Source organism: Sus scrofa, chromosome 15, assembly GCF_054392235.1.
Source record: "Sus scrofa isolate SSC_HxYL_T2T_F1_AM1 chromosome 15, Sscrofa_HxYL_maternal_Yorkshire_Landrace_v2.0, whole genome shotgun sequence".
Taxonomy (NCBI): domain Eukaryota; kingdom Metazoa; phylum Chordata; class Mammalia; order Artiodactyla; family Suidae; genus Sus; species Sus scrofa.
In genome coordinates this window covers 150707590-150729426 of record NC_139397.1, presented here as the reverse complement: position 1 = coordinate 150729426, position 21837 = coordinate 150707590, and the positions used below count along the sequence as shown (strand labels likewise).

The following is a 21837-nucleotide window of genomic DNA, read 5'->3' as shown; positions in this document are numbered from 1 at the left end:
CCAATTCGACCCCTAGCCTGCGAACCTCCATATGCCACGAGTGCAGCCTTAAAAAGCAAAAAAAGAACCAACTGCTACATTTCTGGGACTTTTGCCAGTCAGTTATTAAGCATGGCCGTCCTCAAAACTTACGCACACTTTGCATTTGAAAGCATTTTATTAAAAACAAAAGGTGGTCAGTCCTCAGAACAGAATGTAGCACTTCCTAATTCTCTCACGTGCTGCTCTCTGCCCTTGAGGGGACCCTCGTCCCTTGTACCTGCTTGGTGGACGCGCTGCCAGCTGTCTTCAGTGACATCACACACATGGCTCAAAATCGACCGTGATGGGAATATTTACACCATAGGCAGCATCAGACAGGAACAATCAAGGCTGTTTCTTTCCCTCCAGAATGTAGCTGTTAAGCATGTACCAAGAAGCTGCTGGATGAAACTGCAAACATATGATCTTAGACCCCCCCTCTTATCCCACCCCTTCTTCACACTCAAGACCACCCTTCCCCATCCAGACAGAAGAGAAGGGTGCCCTGGGGGGAAACTGAATCAGAGTCTGTGCTTTAGGCCCTCAGGCATCGCAGCCAGTGTGTGGGGGGGAGGTGCAGGACAAAGGGCTAAAAATGGGGCAATGAAGGCAAATTGTCCACCTGGACGGTGAGGCAGGCCTAGCCCTCTTTCCCATCCCCCTTCCCTTGCTCGTTTTCCAGAATGCCACCAACAGGGTCACACATGCCCAGAGGAGGAGAGTCGGGAGGAAGAGACCAGCCTGGGAAGAAAGCCCCTCAGGCAGGCAAGAACCTTCAGGGCGGCCGAGGTGAGGCATCTTGGAGCCAGCAGCTGGTTCTTCTGCGTAGTTCACCGGCCACCAGGGCCGCCTCAAAACGTCGTTGGTCAGGCGCTCAGCATCTCATTGTAAACTGTGCCTAGATGGCTAAAGATCTGTAACTACTTGCAAAAAAAAGCCTCTAACGTGAAAGACAGACACCCAAACCAGCAAGTAGGCAAACAAGAGGAGGAAGCCCTGGCCGGAGCCTGGTCCCTGTCAGCCCCTGTGTGTGAGGGGCTGAGCTGGGAACCAGGACACATGGCTGACGATGTCTATCCCATCCATGGGCAGGAGAAATCCCACAGTGAGCTGACCCATGTCCCCAAAAGACACATCTGCCTGGAGCCTGTGTATGGGGACTTGTTTGGAAAAGAGTCTTTGCCTGGGAGTGTAACTGGCACCTGGAGTCAGCCCTACCTGAAGCCCATATACTCCCACACACCCGGGCAATAACCATGCACCTTCCAGGGCATTCCCAGCTCTCTTATGGATGGGTGACCTCAGGGGCAAGGGCAACAGCGTGAAGTTCCAGGTCAGGTCTTTGTAACCAAATGCACAGACCAGATGCAGAAGGAGAAGGAAGTGCAGCCAGAAGCATGGGGCCCTAAGGCCTTTAGTCCCAGCAGTGCTGAGTTGTTTTGCCCACGTGGCAGGTGATCAAAAACCCCTTAGCTTGCAGAGCCTGTGATGGTGAGGAGAGAATATGATGGAAGCCCTGGAGCCCAGCTTTATTTATTTATGAATTTATTTAGATAGTTCTTTAGGGCTGCACCTGCAGCATATGGAGGTTCCCGGGCTAGGGGTCGAATCAGAGCTGCAATGGCAGGCCTACACCACAGCCACAGCAACTCCAGATCCGAGCCACATCTGTGACCTACACCACAGCTCACGGCAACGCCCGATCCTTAACCCACTAAGCGAGGTCAGGGATCGAACCTGCGTCCTCGTGGATACTAGTCCCGTTTGTTACTGCTGAGCCACAATGGGAACTCCGAGAGCCCAGCTTTAAAACATGGTCTCTTCCCCCTCCTCCATGCAGCATACGGAGGCTCTCAGCCAGTCAGCTTGCGACAGGGCCACTGGGCAGGACAGGAGAGGAGTCCAGGCTCTTTAAGAACCGCCCACTCCTTCTGAAAACCCTGGTCTATCTAGTAGCCCTGAGAGCTGAGGGCCGACTCTCTGAAGCCTCCACCCACTCCCCACGCCCTTGTCCTGAAGCGTCGTGTTCTGTCCTCAGGGTGGGGGGTGGCTCTGGTGACTCGGTGACCTTGGACTCTTACCCAGAAATATGCTCCCTTCACACCATGATTGACAGCATCAGTGCTGAGTCACTTCCGGAAGGACACCTCTCAGATGCCTTCCCTTTTCCTCAAAGTGTTAACTTTTAGCAGTGACAGCTTCCAGAACCATCCAGGGGACAGCCGGTCTACATCCTGTCCCCTGCACACCTGCCCCCTGGAGTCCTGGGCACCCTCAGGCTGGAATGGGGGGACCCCTCTTTGTAAAGGGCGCCGATGTCTCCTGGGAAGGCTCACTTGCCCCCCTTAGCTTGGGGCAAGCAGCTGCAGGAAAGGCCACCGGGAACCTTCGCGCCGTGCTGCCTGTAACAATTTCCCTGTCATCGTCCATCTCCCCTTCCAGGCTGGGAGCCTATGAAAAAAGAAAAAGCCAGCCCCGGCTGTCTCTGACATTTTAAAGACAGGCACAGTGCCTGGCACATAGTGGGCGCTCCCCAACCCCAACACGGGTCCGATCCGTGCTGAATGAACACACGCACGGATGGATGACTAAATGAACAGGAGCAAATGCGGAATAAATCGCAGTGAAAGCCATTCACGGCCGCACCGCTGGGCAACAGGCGATTTTTCCTGGGCACCCCAGGCCCCGCACGAAATTCAAATTCTCATTAGAGAACAGCATCAAACACAATCCCCACTTTTAACCGCGACCCTGAGAAAGGCAACGGTGGGGGATGCTGAATGCGTTCTTCCTATTGAGTCCAGCCCGGCGCAAAGGAATGAAAAGCTTAGCTTCAAACACTTTGCTGTGAAAAGCTAAAAGGAAGCAAATTCAGCGTGGTGTCACGAAGCCCGGGGCCCTTTCAGACACACCACGGCCACCGACTCGACGTGTTTGCGACGCGCCCCATGACACGCCGCCGTGCCAACACGCATTCTGAGTCACCCAAGCAGAGGTAATGCCATGGCCACAATGACTCTCTCCGCCTTTTCTTCTAAAAGGCGTTAAAGGGAAGATGCCGCCCTACCTAGGAAAGGATTTTAATCAGTTTAGTTCCGGAAATAACTATGGAAATTCAGATGTTTCCATTCTGCTGCTTCTGAACATTATATTCTAGCAAATCGGGGATGCATCTACCCCCTTCCTCTTGGTTTTTGTTTTTTGGGTTTTTTTCCCCCCAAAATCCTTTGGAGGAAATGACATGATTGGCAGCTCCCTGAATCCCACAGGGATCCCGAGGTCTGGGTGAATAAGCATATGAAAAGCCAACAGAAACGAAGCTTCTTCGGGAAATAGGAGAAGCACCAACGTCGTTCATCATTCTCTACGCGCCCTACAGATAACCCCCCCACGAAGAGACCTCCCCCCACGGCCACCGATGTCAGCCCTGGGAGGCAGGACCCTGGGAAATTGAGGCAAGTGCTCGCGGACAGTGGCCGGCAGCCGTGGAGAGGTGACCGTAAACTCATTTGCACACTTCCGACAAGCCTGAAAAGTGGAAGGTGCCCTCGAGGTGTGATTTTTTTTTTCTTTTTTCTTTTTTAGGGCCACACCTGCGACATATGGACGTTCCCAGGCTAGTGGGAGAATCGGAGCTGCATCTGCCACCCTACACCACAGCCACAGCAACGCCAGATCTGAGCCGCATCTGCGACCTACGCTGCAGCTTGCAGCAACACTGGATCCTTAATCCACTGAGCAAGGCCAGGGAGCGAATCTGCGTCCTCACGGACACTCGTCGGGTTCTTTACCTGCTGAGTTAACAACAGGAACTCCGAGGTGTGATACTTAAGACATGCCAGGGCAGCGTGAAAAGAATCGTGCACAAAATTTGGGAAACGTTTAGGGATTCTGGGTATGCCCTCCAAGCGTTTTGAAGCACGCTCACCCCTTTATCCGGTCACTCAGCAGTTGTTATGGGCACACAGGCTCCTTTGACCCCTGCAAGAGCCTTTTAATGGAGGTGGAGAAGTAATTTTAAGGGTGAGAAAAACGGAGGTTCATGGAAGAAAAATCACCAGCATCCCCAAGCTATTTATTGAGAAGCAGAACTGAATCTGTCACCCTCCTTATGCAGCCCTGCCACTAAGCAGGTCCTTTCTGGGGCCTTTTTAAACTGAACGTTGTAAAAAAGAGCCAGATTTGTGGAATTAAAATACATTCAGGCTCCATGAGAATCTTTGTCTGAATCCTGCTCTGGGATGGATGGGGTGACAGCCTTACCCGTCAGCTTGCGTCCTTCTGCAGAGCTGAGGGGCAAGGAAGGGAAGCTGAGGGCTCAGGGGTCCCCCTAGGGTGTACCCCAGCTCGGGGATGTTGGAGGAACTCAGCTCAGAGCAGATCATAGGAAGGTGATGAATAGCCGCCAGGGATCTGGTGTCTCAAAGGTGGGCTTACCCAAGATGGGGGTCCCTCAGTCTCAGCTCTACTGACATCTGGGCCAGAAAGTCTTTGCTGGAGGGAGGGGGCCGAATGTGCACTGTGGGATGTTCTGAATTTTCCTGCTTCCGCCCACCAGATGCCAGTAGCATCCCCACGTCCCGGAGGAGACAAACCAAAAATGTTCCCCCGCCCCGACCTGTTGTCCTCTGGGAGCAAAATCACCCGTTGGGAACCACTGTCTGAGGCACCTTCCAGCCCCTGCCCATGGCTGATATTCTACCCCCAAATTTCTCTGGAATGCCCTCTTTCTAGCAGAGACAATGCAGACTCTGTGCCCGGAGGCTGCAGACGGACCGGCTGTGTACCTGAGCCCAGCCGTGTGTGCCCCAGGCGCCCTGACAAGCCTTTTGCAGGGACTATGGGATATGGCCATCATAGGGCCTTGTGAACAGGTACTGCTATCATCCCACTTTATGAATGAGGAAAACAAAGTCTCCCAGAGATTCCCCAGGACACCAGGAGTGAGGGCTCTTTGGGCCTTGCCCTCAGCTGCCCCCTTTGGCAGAGGCCCCCTGCCTCCTAGAAGGCAGACGTCAACGCTGAGCCCAGCTACTGGCTTGACCATCCTAGGCATGACCAAGGAAGCCATGTCTGTGACATGCGTGTTAGTTAACATGGACATAACCCATCCATGGGTGTGCGTAAGAGCCCATGTTGGGAAGGACGCTCTCTGCCTTTTTACAGAAGAGGCAAGGCCATCATCGCCACTCAGAAAGGAAAAAAAAAAGTGCTGCAAATAGAAACTACCTATAACAAGTAATTTAATTTCCTATCAGCACTTACCCAAACTAGCATCATTCCATACTGGATGTCTCGGGATAATTCAGGATCCTGGCAGCCACTGCACGTACGTGTGCCATCAGGGCCCAAAAGGAGCTGTCCTTGGAGGGTCCAAGACCCGGGTCAAAGGGGAGTGACATGTTGTACGATACCGGGTAGATCTTTTTCAGCATGTAGCCCACCCAAGACCATTGCTCGGGAGAGATGGAATCTCAGAGGCTTGTCCCCACACAGAGGCATCTCAGGGCTTCAGATGCAAGCCTGGAACTTCCAGGAGGGAAGTTCAAGGACCCCATTCACTACAGATTCACATGTCCCCAAGTTATGAGCTACCAGGCTTAGCTCAGATGGAAAGTCTCCCTGACCCATGATTGGAGGTCCGTGTCCTCAAAGGAGGAGCCCTGCAAAGGCTGAATCTCCACATTCCTAGTAAACTGGGTCACTTCCCTGCCCCGCCATCTCCCGGAGAGACCCCGAGAAAAGGCCAGCTGCGGTGATTTAGCATTTCTTGCTGCTCAGTCAGAGATCTGAACACAGATGTCCACAGGGTCTCATCCCAATTTGCTGTCAGGCTCCCAGCAGGACGCAAGTCCATCGTCCAGCAAATGGTTTGATACCCAAAGGATTTTACAGCCGGAATCTTCAGCAGCATTATTTTTCTTCTTCCTTTTCAGGGACCCCACTAAACTGCTTATATGTGGAACCAACTGGAAAGCGTTGATGACTGTCCCTCTGCCATCAGGCTGCCATTGGGGGGCTTGCCGGGGTTCTGCTGCCCTTTGGAGCAGAGTGACAGATGCGAGAGAGGGGAGCGAGACGCTTTTCCCTCTTGAGGGGAGCGTGGGCTCCAGGCAGGGCCATCATGGCACTGACGGCCCCAGCCCAGTCCCACCCTATGCTGGAGCTCCGGACATCCACACGGGGTCCAGACGCCATCTCTTCCTAAATCCCTAACAGCTTTGTTACCTCCCCCTCCTCCCCAAGGCTGGCACTTTCAAAGATCTTTCCATTACAAAGGATGCCCAAAGGATGAGCCTGGCATGGCAGAATTCAGACTCTGATCTCTGCATTTGAGGCAGGCCAGGGGCTTCTGCCCAGCCCTTCTCCCCCACCACACCCATTCCTACCCCACACCTGGCCCTTGACCCCCACCCACTCCACGTCCGCATCTGCAAAGTGGACAGAATATTTTTAAATATTAACTGATGATACCCCGCGGATGTTCTTGACTGGATCTCTGCAATCCCACCTGCAACTGCACCATCCAGCACTGTCGCGCCCAGGAAGGATGTTACAGCCAGAGATGAAAGGGGAGGCTTTTGAGTCGACATAAGCAAGTCCTCATAGCCCTGGGCAGGGCAAAGAAGCGGATTTCTGGAAGGAGCAGAGAGAGCTTCGTCCCTGGAGCTTCCCAAAGATGGAACCTGCATCCCGAGACCCACAGAGGTGGGAGGCACTGTGTGCTGAGGCTGCTGGGAGACGGGAAATCTACCTGGCGCATCCACGCTCAGTTCACCACCCCCCTCCACACCTCAGTGCCAGAGGAAGCAGCTGGTGATTCTCCTGCACGTCAGAGACATAGGGAAGCAGAAAAAGGCCGGGGGCAGCACACCAGCTACCGGAGTACACCGTGGGTCCAGCGTGGTGTGGAACAGCCAAAGGAGACCCTTGAACAGGGAGGACCTGGCAGGAAGTGGACATCTCAGCAGATGCCCTCAGTGTGGGAGATGGGCATCTCTGCACTGACTGCCGTGGGCCTCAAAATGGAAATTGGGCTGAACTATTTTTTCGTTACATCTCTTACAGAGCTGAGCTTATGGATACAATTCATTCCCCACTGTGCACTGAGAGCCGGTGTGTGTCTGTCTGCACTTAGGCTGCTAGAAAGCTCCGGGCAAGTTTGCCATCCCTTTCTGACATCGGGAACATCTATTTGGGTCATAATTTGCTCTGGTTTCACTCAGCCATTCTGCTCTTATTGCTCCTTGATTTTGGCGTCTTCGCTGACAGCTATGCCATTATTCCACTATCGACATTGTCGTCTGTGACCTGAGTCCTATTTGGAGCAGAAGGCAAGACGCATATGCACCTAGAACACAGATGTGTGTCAGGTAGATGTTTAAAGTGCTGTGTAACCCAGGTTTCAAAACGCTCGGCCATAAAGCTTCTGAGAAGGGGGAACTGTCCTGCAATAGGTTGGATCTAGGGTTGGGGACATGGCTGGCGCTGCCTTCTGGGGACATGGCTGGAGCTGTCTTCTGGGGGCCGGTTGGGGAGACAACATGCACGGGGTGCTTTCCTAGAAAAATCGCAGCCCCCAAATTCACAAGTGAGACCAGGGTTCTGGTCCAGGTCCACCTTTGTGTTGGCATAAGACCCTCTGTGCTAACTGGTGCCATCAGAGGTGGAGGTGGTAGAAGCCAACGTTCAGAGGCAGACCCTTCTCTGAGCTCTGCCCAGCATCTGCTCTGAAGGCCCTGCCCTTCTCGTGGCCCATGTCCTGTTGGTGAGGACACAGAAGCGGCTCTTCTGAAAGTGGCTCTTTCAAACCACCAGTGAAGTAGGTTTATTTGGTGATGCACAAGCCGGGAACTCACCCACTGCATGGCCTGAACAAGAGGGTCTTTGCTGGGTTACCTTTTTTTTTTCTCTCTCTCTCTCTCTCTTTTTGGCCTCCCAAGGCATATGGAGTTCCTGGGCCAGGGATCAGATCCAAACCACACAGCTGCAACCCACACAGCAGCTGCAGCAACACCACCAGATCCTTAACGCGCTGTGCTGGGCCAGGGATCGAACCTGTGTCCCAGGGCTGCAGAGATGCTGCTGATCCTGCTGCACCACCTCAGGAGCTCCGGATGGGTGGCCTTTTAAATGGAAAGTCCTCAAACCACAGAACCTCAGCAGAGAAGATTCAAGGCCTGGGACAGGTGGCCCTGTGGGGACACGGGGCACATAAGGAGGAGTTCCCAGCACCAAACCCTTCAGGCGGACAGCAGGCAAGGAGGTTCCTGCACCAACTTTGGGTTAATAGCTGCACCTATCAGCTGTCTCCCTTCCCTCAAACACAGGGCATGGATTAAAAAAAAAAAAATTAGCACTCAAATGTCTTGCCTTTTATATCATTTCATCCAAGTTCAGCTCTTGGGTTTTGCCTTTATGGTAATATTCTTTAAACACACTTATCAGGTTGATTGTCTGTGCTGTAAATACTTGCATATTATTAGCTTAATCTTTTTAATTAAAGTAGAGTTGATTTACAATGTTGTGCCAATTTCTGCTGTAGCAGAGTGACCCAGTCATATATAGGCACAGACACACACACACACAGACACACACACACACACATTCTTTTTCTCATACGATCTTCCATCAAGTTCTCTCCCAAAAGCTGGATATAGTTCCCTGTGCTGGGCAGCAGAAGCTCCTTGCTTATCCACTCTCAATGTAACAATCTGCATCTACCAACCCCACATTCCCAGTGCCTCCCACTCCCTCCCCCACCATGTATGATGTATTATTATCATCACGCAGGCCACCGAAACGCCAAAGAGGCTTTTAAGGTTGAGACGCAGATGCCTTTTTAGGAAAAAAAAAAAAAAACTTTATTAAAAAAAATAACTTACAAATTGAAAGAACTCTCTGAAATACAACTGTGTGTCTTGTGCACAGAGTTACAGCCTGGAATAGTGTTGCTTTTTGTTCTTTTTTTTGTTTGTTTTTCTCATTGTAACTTTACAATACTATTCATGTCGCAAACTGCATTACTGAGCAGCTCTCTCGTTCCGCATCCCAGGCTGGCCCAAAGCACCACATGGGTATAAAACTATCATCAATAAAACATTTCAGCCAAGACTGGCCTATATTTATATATTTATATATTTATAATTATATATATATACTTTCAAAACAGCTAACAATTAATGTCATCCTTAGTCAAAACGGAAGTCAAACTAAGCTCAACACTACAGCACTGAATATATGTCAGCCTTATACCTCCCATACAATATTTAAAATATATTTAGACTTTCACATACATCTGGAAGGTATGCCAAGAGTGAGAAAATAAAGTCTTAAGATTTAAATACAAATCACCATATAAAACCTCCAGGGAGCACAGCGAAGTCCTATGTTACAGAAGTGCAGGCAAGCCTGTCCCGAGGCTGGTTTGACAAGCAGTGGGGGCTGCCGGGCACAGCCCCGTGGGATGGCAGGTGCCACACGCCCAGGACCCACCGCCAGGCGACAGCCACGCTGGCCGGGGAGAGACGGAAAGGAGCCACGGGGAGACGCGGCCCCCTCTTCCCACGAGCGGGGCATCAAGCCCGAAGCCCCTTTGCTCCGCTCTGGGAACCACGCAGCCCGGTGCCTCGCCGGGACCAAGCGCCCAGATGCCGGGGGGGCTCCGCGGGGCGCATCACTTGGTGGTCTGCTCCAGAGCAGAGTACTCGGTCTCGGACGCGCGGGAGGCATCGATGAGCTTGGTGAGGCCCGTTTTGGCCGAGTACTTGAAGATGAAGGCTTTCATCAGCTCGTACCTGTAGCTGCGGTGGATGAAGCTGTAGAGCACGGGGTTGACGCAGCAGTGCACCAGGGACAGGCACTGCGTGACGTGCAGCGCCGTGAACAGGAAGTTCTCCAGCTGGCAGCTGAAGGGCAGGTAGTGCAGGATGGAGAAGATGTCCAGCAGCACCACGACGTGGTAGGGCAGCCAGCACACGAGGAAGACCACCACGTAGGAGAAGATGATCTTGCGGCTGCTGTGCTTCTCCGGGTCGCTGGAGGAGGAGACGGCCCGCGCCAGCAGGCAGTAGAAGACGGCGATGACCGAGAAGGGGATGGCGAAGCCCAGGACCACGGAGACCAGCTCCATGCTGATGAGCCACTCCTTGACGCTGTGCTCGGGGTAGAAGGACCGGCAGTAGGTCTCGTTGTTGGAGGCCGACGTGACGGTCTTCAGATAGTAGGTGTCCGGCAGGGACACGCAGAAGGCCAGCAGCCACACCAGGACGCAGACGGCGCGCCGCACCGCCTGCTTCTTGCGGCTGGACGTGTGGGCGAAGTAGGCCACGGACAGGTAGCGGTCCACGCTCATGCACGTGAGGAAGAAGATGCTGCCGAAGAGGTTGATGGAGAAGATGAGGTGGGTGACCTTGCACGTGAGCTCGCCCATGGGCCACTGGTTATGCTGCACGAGGCTGACCACCCAGACCGGGATGGTGACCACCACCCACAGGTCGGCGATGGCCAGGTTCAGGATGTAGCAGTGCGTGTCGTAGCCCGTGGTCTTGGCCTGGATGTTCACCCAGACCACCACGGAGTTGGCGATCATGCCGATGACGAAGATGAAGATGTAAACGAAGGCCAGCGTGTACAGCAGGACGCTCTTGTTGGGCAGCCCGGAGCACTGCAGCGTGTCCACCACGATGCAGTCGCTGCTGTTGCATGGCCAGCTGATGTCGGAGAAGTTCCCCGGCTCCGAGTAGTCGAAGACGTGCAGGTCCATGGCAGCGGTCGAGGGCAGCGATCAAGGGCCTGCGCGCAAAAGAGCAGACAGAAAGGTGAGCGGGAAGACCAGCTCCTTTCGGAAACGCTCTCCCAGCGCCCCCAGGGCGCCTCTGTTCCGCCATCGCTGCACGGAGTCCTTGCAAAGAAACGGGGGGAAACATCCAGCCACAGCAGAGTCTGCAAACCAAAACACACCCAGAATCTAAAGCCAGGTGTGCTCCTGTCTCTGCAGGGCTGTGTTCCTACGACGACGCCAGCCTGGCTGTGCCCAGGGGGTGACATCGACACAGTCCAGGGGCCAGAGACGGGATGGGCAGCTGTGCCTCAGGCCCCGTGGCACGGATGGCTGGCTCGTTCTCAGCTGGGGACGGGAGAGCCGTTTCACCTAAGTCCCCAAGAGCGGGGTGGTGGGTCTGCTCCTGGCACTGGTTTGTTACGACGTCCCGCTGGGCTGTTTGCCGTCACAAGACCCCCAGCAGGGTGGGAGCGCGGGGAACGATCTGCCGCCTCACTGCGCCCTGGAGTTTGCCACGGGATTCGCTCAGGGCGACCCCCCAGCTGTCTCAAAACACGGCCATCACCGAGTTTTCCATCTTTTATTTGTCCAACTGCTTCGAGGGCCACTTGGGCCAAGACCCAAAGCACAAAACCCACCACCTGCTGCATCTCGGGAGCAGCTGATTTTTCTCAACCGTGTCCCCTGCTGACCTGGCGTGAGGGCAACACGCCCAAGTGTCCCCGTTTTAACGCCCAGGGGGAATCCAGCACCTGTTGCCACTGTGCCTGGGGATGATGTCCCCACAAACGCCAGCTTGGAGAGGTGCTCGGGACTGCGTCCTCCTGCTGACCCATCCACAGAGGCCCCGAAACCCCTGCACCCCACTCTGGGTCGACAGCCCCACCACACGCCCACCGGAAGCGGGATATAAATAAAAATATTCAACCCAAGGGTGTCCTGTTGTCTCCTAGAACGAGGAGTCTGTTCTTGCGTCTCACCTGTGGCAGGTGGTGGCTGACCACCGAGGGCCAGATTGGTCAAGTTCACTTATAGTGGACCCAGCCCCCAAATGAGAGCTTCCGGAGGACAGGGGACGATGGCAGGTCAGTGCCCAGCTGACCACGCCAACCGTGTGAAGAGACCCAGCTGGGAAAGCGAGCATCTGGCAGTCAGACCTTCCTGGGTTGGGAGGCAGGCTCCACCCTCGTTAGTGGTTAACTAGAGACTAGTTAACCCATCGTCTGCCGCTGCTGTCTCAGGTCACCAGCGCAGCTCATGGAGACACCTAAGAACCCAGGAGCCTAAATGGAATCTGACACAAGCAGAAGTGGGAAACTTCATCTCCCCCCCCTCCGCCCCCTCGAGGCTTTAAACCACGCAGCCTGGCTTAATTCTCGCCCCACTTGGCAAAGAGACTCTTGCTGGTGAGTGGCCAGTGCCCACCCTGGAGGGAAATGCAGAAGCGACACTAAGAGGGCTGTTTGCTGCATTTACCGCCAGGCCACAGGAACAGAAGACCCCGTGGTGAGGCCCTGCTGCTGCCCGCCCTCAGTCTGCAAACCCTCCCGGCTAGGGGGCTGCCCACAGGCTTCTGTCCACTCTCCTCCATGGTTGCAAGTGGCCAATGTTCCTGTCCGGGGGACCTGACCAGGTCTCAGCATCCCCCGCTGCTGAGGAGACAGGAGGACCTCCCAGGAGGTGGTGGTGCCCTGGGCCCTGCAGTCCAGACCCTGGCAGTCCTCGGGGCCTGGGGCCACCGACTTTTGGCAAGCCCCACGGCACAGGAGGGCACCCATGGAGACTCGGTAAGGTCAAGTTAGGAGAAACGCCTTGTATCAAGAAACTTTGGGGAATTACCGTTGTGGCTCAGTGGGTCACGAACCCACCTAGTACCCATGAGGATGCAGTTTCGATCCCTGGCCTCGCTCAGTGGGTTAATGATCTGGTGTTGCCACAAGCTGCAGTGCAGTTTGCAGATGCAGCTCAAACCTGGCGTTGCTGTGGCTGTGATTTGACCCCTAGCCTGGGAACCTCCATACGCCTTGGGTGTGGCCCTACAAATAAAAGAGACTTTGGCATGCCCTGTCCTCAGATGCTGCTCCAGGGCCTGTGAGAAGGATGAGGACACACAGAGAAGCCCGTTTGCCCTGAGCCGTGACTGGCCTGGCACTGACCATGCCCACTGCACCCCTGACTCCACTGGACACCAGGGGAGGGCTTGGCTTTGCTCTCCTGCATGGCGCTAACGTGGTGACCCCCCCCCTTTTTTTTTTCCATTTCCCTAAAGTGAAACACACCTGCAGCCTAGATTCGTTTATAAAGCACTTTCACCTTGATCTGTCTGACCCCAGAGTCTGGGCAGAGCTGGAAGCCCAGGTGGAGGACAAGCCTCGGCCCCACAGCCGGACAGGGGTGCCCTAGGCCCTGGCTGGGCCCCTTCCTCTGCCCACACTGGCTCAACCCCACCAGGCCTCAGCACATGCAGCCAGAAGCCCTGGGGTTCGGGTTGATCGCAGGGGCCAGAGGAAAGGAAGGCCCCCCAGCCTCTGTGGCCTGGCCTGGATGCCAACCCCGCCATCCCCGTTTTCACCCCAAGGGCTCTTCGCATGCCCGGACTCCCTACCCTCCCCAGGGTCCAGGCCGCAGGGTACTGTTCAGTGCGGACAGAGGGACCCCAGAAATACAGGGGTCTGTGTCACCCTGGACCCCCCACTTCTGCACAACAGACCGTCCGCCCACAACTCCAGGGCCAGGCCAGCCCTCAGTATCCCTGAGCCTCAAACAGGGCGGGCAAGGGCTCCAGGACCCTGATTGGGGTTTCCGGTTCTGCCCCCGGGGCAATGAAAATCTGCCTGGGGATCACATCTCAGGTCCTCTGAAACCTTCTTTCCAAGCCAGCACGTCACCCCTCACAGCCATCTTCTCCCCTCCCTCCCAGACAGAAGGCAGGAACCTTCCAGGAGGGGCTGGCGGAGAGCAGAGGCTGGTCGGCTCCTTGCTGGAGCTGGAAGGCCACTTGGCCCCACCGATCACCAATTACCAGTCACCAATCATTCATCCCTGGTCACCCATCAGCCCAGAACATGAAGCCAGAGGCCCACGCCTGGACCACCGGCCTTCTGGGGAAGCCGCCGGCCCCTCCCCTCCCAGGGCAGAGGCTCCAGTGGTCTAGGGAAGGAGGAGAGCACAGGAGCTTAAACAGCAGAGCTGTAATCCAATCCTCCGCAGATTTACATGACAAGCTAAAGGGGGAACCTGCCACTCGATCTCTTAGCCTTTGTTATTTAGTTTTTTTCATGCATTTTGTTTTGGACACAAACAAAGGCTGTTTCCAGAAAGGAGAGTATTAGTTGACAAAGACAATCTGCCTTGTTGCATCGTGGGCCCTGGTCTGCGGCCGCCCAAGCAGGTGCTCCGTGTGGTCCGTGGCCGCCTGAGGGTGTCTGGCAGGCCTGGGGCTGACAGCGTGCCACCCTCCACTGGAGACAGAATATTTATTCCTACATCATTGGCTTGGGGGTGCTCCCAGAGCCCCTGACCTGAACAAAGATGTGACTCGGCCGCTATGAAATGTCCATCCAGGCTCCTGGTTCCAAGGCCAGACACAAGCTCCCAGCCAAGCCTGAGAGACGAGTTGATGAGAGATGCTTCCCACGGACTTCCTGGGGCCCCTCAAGGCCCCTGAGACCCTGCACCGGAGCCTCTGCTCACCTCCGATCACCCCACCGGATATGGAGGACCCCTTGCCTCCGTGCCAACCGGGAGGGGCTGGGCCCAGGCTCCACGTACACAGGAGAACACCTCCCGTGTGGGAGGGGGCGGCGGCGGCAAGGCTGATGACCCCGGGACCTGGAGCAGGCTCCCTCATCCACTCAGACCAGCCCCTTCTGCTGGAGCAAACCCGCAGTCCCATCGCCAAGGGCTTGGGCGGAGCCCAGGAGGGACTCCTGGGTGTCAGTTACACCTGCCTGCTGCCTGCCCCCCAGTGAGTCAGAGCCCCCATCAAGGCAGACAGAGTAAGAGACACTGACACAGACTGTAACCTGCGCACTGGGAATCCTGATGGAAGGAAAAACAGGGCTTGGAACAGAAGATTTTTCCAGGTCTTCGATTTTACAAGTTCCTACATTCTGCTCAATAGATTCACAGGTCACCAAATGTTCATGTTTATTGAGGCACTATATATATTTTTTTTTTAAGCCACACTGAGGCATATGGATGTTCCCGGGGCCAGGGGTCAAATCCGAGCAGCAGCTACCAACAATGCAGGATCCCTAACCCACTGTGCTGGGCCGGGGATCACACCCGTGCCTCTGCAGCAACCCGAGCCGCTGCAGAGACAATGCCGGCTCCCTCACCTTCCCCACCACAGCGGGAACTCCTGGATGCACTATTTCTAAACCAGTAGAAAAGGGGAGACGACATAATGTCACGTCCGTTGACGGAGGCCCAGGAACCAGTGTCTGGACTGCAACACAGCCGTCCGAGGCAGAGGGGACAACTTTGTGAACGTGGGAGGTTTCACACGCAACATCACGTCCTCTCACCCACGCAAAAAAAGCAAAGACGTGTGTCTTTTCATAGGTAAACATATGTTCCTAAAGGCACAGAGAAAGCTCTATGGTGCGCGTACAAAGCTTTGGGCAGGAGGGAGTGGGGCATGAGGACACAAAGGGGGGATTGTAGTTTCTATTCGACGCACTTCTGTATTATTTGAAACTTGGCATCAAGAAGTATGTAAATTTTCAGAGAGGGAAGAAAGGTCCGCAGAACAGTAAAAGTTCATGGTCCATTTTTCCAGACCGGGGAGACCCCCACTGAAAACAAAGCAGAAGTCGTGACTGTTCTTTTCCCTTTTTCCCAGCACGTACGTATAATTTTATCTCACTGAACCCTCTTGACAGGGATCACTTCCTGTCCAACACCTGCAGCCCGCGAGCATCACCCTTCGGCCAGGGCGGAAGCGGATGCCCCCACAGCCTGGGCGAGAGGAGCAGCATGCCTCCACCGCCCGGCCCCCCGCCGGCCTGGGGTCTGGAAAGGGGCCCCTCTGCCGCTCGCCTCCCCCAGTGATGGAAGGGCGATACGCCGCTCATCTCTCCGGCGTCTTATTCATCACCCGAGTAACCTTGGCAACGACGGGGCAGCCGCAAGCAGCCTGACACATTCAGCCGCCTCCAAATGCTTTCCCCCGCGCTCACCCAGCCAGCCGGGGGCAAAGCCAGATTTAGAGGCCTCCACGTTTAGGGACCCCTGGGGTGGCGGGTTGGCCTGCCATGAACATGTCCTCTCACCGGCCAGAAGCCACTCCCTCCAGGACAGACACTGCCAGATGCTCAGGCACCTGGCTGGCGTTCCCCACAACTGCCTGCGGTATGTTTGCCATTTCCCATCACAGCCCTGGAAGACCCTTCCCAGCCAATCCCGTAGCCCCTCCCGTCCCGAATGAATCCCCCTCCCAAACATCCCCCGTTCCTCCCGCCTTCTCCCAGCCAGGCCAGGGGCACCTCCATCGCCTCTCGCTCCTGTTCAAGCCCACACGCCACGAGGTTGCATTCCCTGCATGCCAGGCAGCCAGCAAGCCACCTGGACAAAGTAGGAGCTCAGGGAATCCACAGTCAGTGAATCCACAGGGAACAGAGCGCCCCTGAGACCAGAAAGCTAAGGTTATCGATGGAAAAGGGAGCCCGGAAGAGACTGTTCTGAAACGCTCCCTGGGCTGAGATAAATATCACCCCTGTTTATGCCCCCTGAGGGTTTGTGGAGCCTCTTCTATGAGGGGCCCAGCTCTGGAGCATAACAGACCAGAATCCTGCGCCCAGGAGCTCGCCGGCCGACAGAGATGGGCCAGGAGGGCAGGAGGGCGGTGCTGGCCACCCCCGAGTCAGACGATGAGAGATTTCCACCCTAACAGCTAACGGGGACCCGGGGGTTGGTGATGGGGTCAGTGTCAGGGCGTGAGGAGGGTCACCGCATTGCTGAGGGCGTCAGGCTGGGCCTGGCCACGCAGGAGCCACCAAGGTCTTGAGCAAGGGCCTGGCCCTGGGGCAGAGGCAGGTGTGGAACAGGTGGGAGGCGGCTGGCGCCGGGATGCTGTGCAGAGAAGATAATGGCCAGGCTGCCCCGGGCACCAGATCAGACGCCGAGGGGCCCTCTGTGCCTCTGGGCTCTTCAGGACCCAGGCGACCTTCTTTTTGGCCTTTCTGCAGGTGGGACCTGTGTCCTTCCCTGGGTGGGATTTCACAGAGCAATTTGGCGCTGTCCCAGACAAGATCGCCAGCCCAGCATCTCGGGCTGCTGCACCCCTGGAAACTGAGGGAGACGGGCAAAGGGAGCAGCTGCCTCAAGGCTGCAGCGAATAACAACTCTCGCCACGCTCCCCGCTCCCAGAGACTACGCAGCAGGAACCAGGCTCTGTCTCCTGCACTACTTGGCCCAGTGCAATTTACACGCAGGTGTCCACACTGCCTCTCAAGGTCATCGGGCAACTGCGTAGCATTGGGGTTTGCTTCATTTCTTACCAACCCTGTGGCAAATCTCTGGAGCCTTCCAGGAAGGCTTCAGCCCAGGCTCGGGGTCAGGGGCTCCCCTGCTAGGGCAGAGAGCAGGATGGGGTGCGGTCTGTCCTCCAGTGTCGAGCAAACAGAATGAGTCCACTCACTGGCACTGCGACCCCTCTTGTTTTATGCATGTAAAGAACGCCACTGAATCATTAGAGAACTTTGAAAAAATAGTAGAGAAAGAAAGAGAGAGAGAAAAAAATCCAAACCCTAATTCAGATACGGGCCACTTGTCTCTCAAGTCCTCAGACACACTTCACCTTGACACAGGGGCAGCCTCGTCCACTTTAAGTTTCCGGGGCGATAAAATGAACCCCACGTCCAGAAACCCGATCTGTCCTATTGTGCGCAGCAGCCCAAAGGGGGACGGCGGGGGGGGCGAGGTTGGACCCCAAAGGGCAGATCCCACAATCCCCCTCGGCACAAAGGCTGCTGTCTGGGTGGACCAGGTGTAACCAGAGCCCCAATTCCCACGCAGCTTAGGGCCTGGACGAGGCAGTGGGAGGTCAGCCAGCCTAGGACAGCCACTCACCACCGGCTTCACACAATGGGGTTCCCAGGAGCACACGACACAATCTTAAGACTTAACACTGAGCGAGGAACCCACAGAGGCTTCTGTTACAATAAGGACACTGGAAGAGGCCAGCTACCTGGCTGGCAGAGCCCTGACCGTGCAGTCCCCATGCCGCCCACTCCTTCGTCATCCGTCCCTTGGCCAAGAGCAGCCTAAGGCCACCTGAAGTCGTCTCAGCCCCTCCACCCTGTGAACGCTCCGAACAAACAAGCAACAACAACAAACGGGGCACAGCAAAATTTTCCCTATAAAAACATGCAATTCTCTCATCACTTCAATCAAGAAGCAACAATGGGGTTTTTTCCCCCCAATTCTAAACTAATACATTCTTATGTAACCAAACCATCAGGTGTTTGAAATCAGAGACACCCCCCCACACCCCTTTTCTCATTTCTTTCTTTTTCTGCTTGCTCGCTTTTACTTTCATAAAACATATGGGTCCCAAAGCTACAATTTTCTGGGCTTTAAAATCGCTGGACATGACACACGATCTTTGGTTGCTTTCAACGTTCCACCTACACACATGCAATCTGAAGGGAAGGCTTTTTCTAACACTGTTTTTGAGTCTAAGTAAAACCAAGTTCCTGGATGAAAAAGACACATGCTTTTCTAGCCTCAAATTCTATTCGTGTTCTGCAAAAGCGCTGCGAACAATCTCAAGTCATGACACCTTTTCAGGCTATTCCTGCTCCTGGGTTCTTCTCAGCGTTCGGAGAATGACTCTCTTTCAGTCTCAGGTTTGAGTAACTTCAACCAACTTCCCTCGTGTCTCCTGAAAAACGGGAGCCTCTCTGCCCAGAGGGATCACACAAAAAGCCACTGTTCCTGATTAAGTAGGTTTTTTTGTGTCTTTTTTTTGTTTGTTTTTTCCCCCATCCAGAAAGCCTATACTTTGCCTGTTCTGGACCTGATTAGAAACGATAATACCTTCTCGAGTCTCTCAAGACTTGCTGTTAATCTGGGATAACCTCACCACCGAGGTCCTGGCCCAGGTACGCGCAGGCAGGCTGTCTGGGCTGGACTTTCTGGAACTTTCCTAAAACAGTGACTTCCATGCACAGCCCCCCCCCAAAAAAAATCAGATGGGCAGTAAAATACAGGCATTCCTCCGTTTTCTTTTGCTTTTTCACCCCGATCCAGGGCAGTGCTCCTCCCCCTCCATCTCCAGGAGGGGGGGACACGAGGCCGGCCCAGGCAGCTGAATGCACAGGGCAGTGTTTATGGCAGAGGCTGGGGGAAAAAGAGCAAATTGTTTCCAAGCGAGAGCTCCCATGTGCAGCTCTGCTTTAGAAAAAGGCTTTGCATCTGGAGAAACTCAAGGGCTGCTGAAAGAAGGGCCAGCAGTTTATCCGTTTAAAATCTATGGAAAGTTAAGCACAGACACCGGCAGCCTCCACTTGCCGTTTGAGGCAAGCCTATTCGATCTCCTCTTTTCCCTGGAATAAATAAAGGGACACAAAGGCAGCCTCTGCGCCTTTAAAAGGAAAGGAAAAAGTTGCCACATTGAGACTTTGCAGGGCCAAGTTTCAGGGGGTGTCAAGGCATCGAATACCTTCAAAGGGCTATAAACCATTTCAGGGGGCTTCTCCTTCTTCTGGGAAATGTAATTATCCTGGGGTGAGCAAGTGAAGTGAAAGGAAAGCAAGAAAGAGAGACAAGAAAAGAAAGAAAGGAAGGAAGGAAAAAAGGAAGGAAGGAAGGAAAGAGAAAGAGAGAAAGAAGGAAAGAGAGAAAGAAAGGAAGAAAGAAAGAAGGAAGGAAGGAAGGAAGGAAGGAAGGAAGAAAGAAAGAAAGAAAGAAAGAAAGAAAGAAAGAAAGAAAAGAGAGAAGGAAAGAAAGAAAGAAAGAAAAGAGAGAAGGAAAGAAAGAAGAAAGAAAAAGAGAGACAGAAAGGAAGAAAGAGAAAGAAAGAAAGGAAGAAAGAGAAAGAAAGAAAGAGAGGGCAAGGGAGCCGGGCAGTCTGACTTTTACCACTTCTCATTCTGCCTGTAACTTGCAGGTCTTGGCTATAACCACCCCTGCCTGACCTCACTCCAAAGGCTTTCCCCGCAGTTACTGCCTGAATCTCCATGCACAAAAACTGAACAAAAGTCCTGTTTTATTTCAAGTGTATCATTCCATTGCAACATCCTAGACTTGTGCATGTGCCTTTTTTTCCCCACATGAAGCTGGACTTAACACCTTCTGAGAGAATAATAAATACACAAATTAGACGAGGAAGGATGCAGTCAGGAGACAAACGGGCCAAGCTGTATTTAACATTCACCCTTATAGCTTCCGGATTTACAGGCTCTGGTAATCCCTCCAAAGCACTGAATTCAAACACATCCTGAGCCCGCAAAGATTCTCGGCACCGTTTTCTTCTTCGTTGAAGAAGATGCCTCTTCATAAAGGGTCCGTCTTTCTGGAATCACACACTCACTGCCAATTCTGCTTCCCCATTGATACACCAGGAGTGAAACAGGTAAGCAGCGGTGCCAAGCTGACCCCCTTGCCAACTTTGAGCAAGCTGAATGGACCGTCTGCGTTCTTGTGAAGTGATCTGCCGGCAGGAGCTTAAATACCCACGGCAGCAAACAAATCCCCAATTCCTGAATTCAACAAATACACCGGGTGGGGGGCGGGGGGGGGGGCTTCCACTTCAGAAAACTGCCCTTTTTCCTCTCTGCAGCCAAGGCGAAGCCGCACATTAGCAGCCGCACTTTGCAATGCAGCCATGCAGCTTGCAGCCCCTGCTTTCAGAAACCAGACCTGCAGACTCCCAAGCACCCATCACCACTACGAATAAACGAGACCCCTGAAAAAGAGCGCTTAGCTTAAGAGCAGAAGCCCTGCCCGTCGTCCTCCCTCCCTTTCTAAGCAGGGCTGCCGACCCAGCTCAGTCTCCTTACCTCCCGGCTGGGCTCGGCGTAGGGCTCCCCTTCCCAGCTCCCTGCGATCACTGCCTTAGAGCTGAGCAGTTTGGAGGAAGTGCGAGCTGTTGGGCTGCAGACTTGCGTTATATACACTGCAGGGAGGCGGCCTCTAGATGGCAGCTTTGTAACCCACATCTCCTCCCTCCCTCCCTCAGCCACCCCCCTCTCGGTGCACACACACAGGCGCGCACGCACACACACATGCTCGCATGCACGCACACACTTGCACACGCGTGCGCACACACGCCTCCTGCAAACCCCCATCTGTCCTTTCTGGCAGAGCTCTCCCACGCAAGCACACTCTTGGGAAACCCCAGCCACGTTCATTTGCAAAGTCTAATGAAGCTACAAGGTCCAGACCCCAGGGGGGAAATGTGTCAGCAGCAGAAAAAAAAAAAAAAAAAAAAAAGAATGGCAAAGAAACCCTAGTGCTTTGCAAAATCATCAAATATTTATCTGGGAGCAGGTATCTCTTGAATAATCCCATTAGCACCAAGAATTCCTTTGAATGCCTCTCAGCTTCAGGGGAAGACTTTGTTCCCAAGACAAATTGCTCTGAACTTCTGAACTTTGGTGTTGCTTTATTAAACCTGGGTTTTGTTAATTTCTCCAAAACAGAATTAACAGTTTTTGTTCTGAGAAATGAATGAATACCACATCCTGTACCCCCAAAGTGGGGGAAAGAGTCTTTGGGATTGATTTTATTTAAATCTTTCATTTGTGAAGGACTTTAGGTCCAACGGCCTTGCAAATCTAATGAAACTGATGTTCGGAAGCCCCGACCCCGCGCCAGGCACACAATGGAAGTATCACAGGGGTCTTCTGATAATGTCTTTTTCGGAGGTGAGATTAACACCTTTATTATTATTTTTACTGAAACCTACCTTCTTATCTAGAAGTTCTAATTATTATTGAAATCTATGTTCTTCTCTAAAGTTCTGTCCATGGAAGAACCTGACCTAAAAAAAAAAAAAAACTGTTTCATATGACATTCACCGCCTG

At 53.9% G+C, this 21837-nt stretch overlaps 1 protein-coding gene across 1 annotated transcript; it reads right to left on the bottom strand.

The window, feature by feature from the left end:
* Positions 1–8860: 8860 nt before the first annotated feature.
* On the bottom strand, positions 8861–20894 carry ACKR3 (atypical chemokine receptor 3). Its single transcript, XM_003133759.5, has 2 exons — positions 20812–20894; positions 8861–10815 (listed from the first exon to the last, which is right to left on the bottom strand). The coding sequence occupies exon 2, from the start codon at positions 10784–10786 to the stop codon at positions 9698–9700; it is 1089 nt and encodes a 362-aa protein (XP_003133807.1). The 5' UTR covers positions 10787–10815; positions 20812–20894; the 3' UTR covers positions 8861–9697.
* Between the last annotated feature and the right edge of the window lie 943 nt (positions 20895–21837).

Excerpts from the sequence above, each read along its gene's own strand:
- ACKR3 (XM_003133759.5), bottom strand. The coding sequence starts at position 10,786 with ATGGACCTGCACGTCTTCGACTACTCGGAGCCGGGGAACTTCTCCGAC.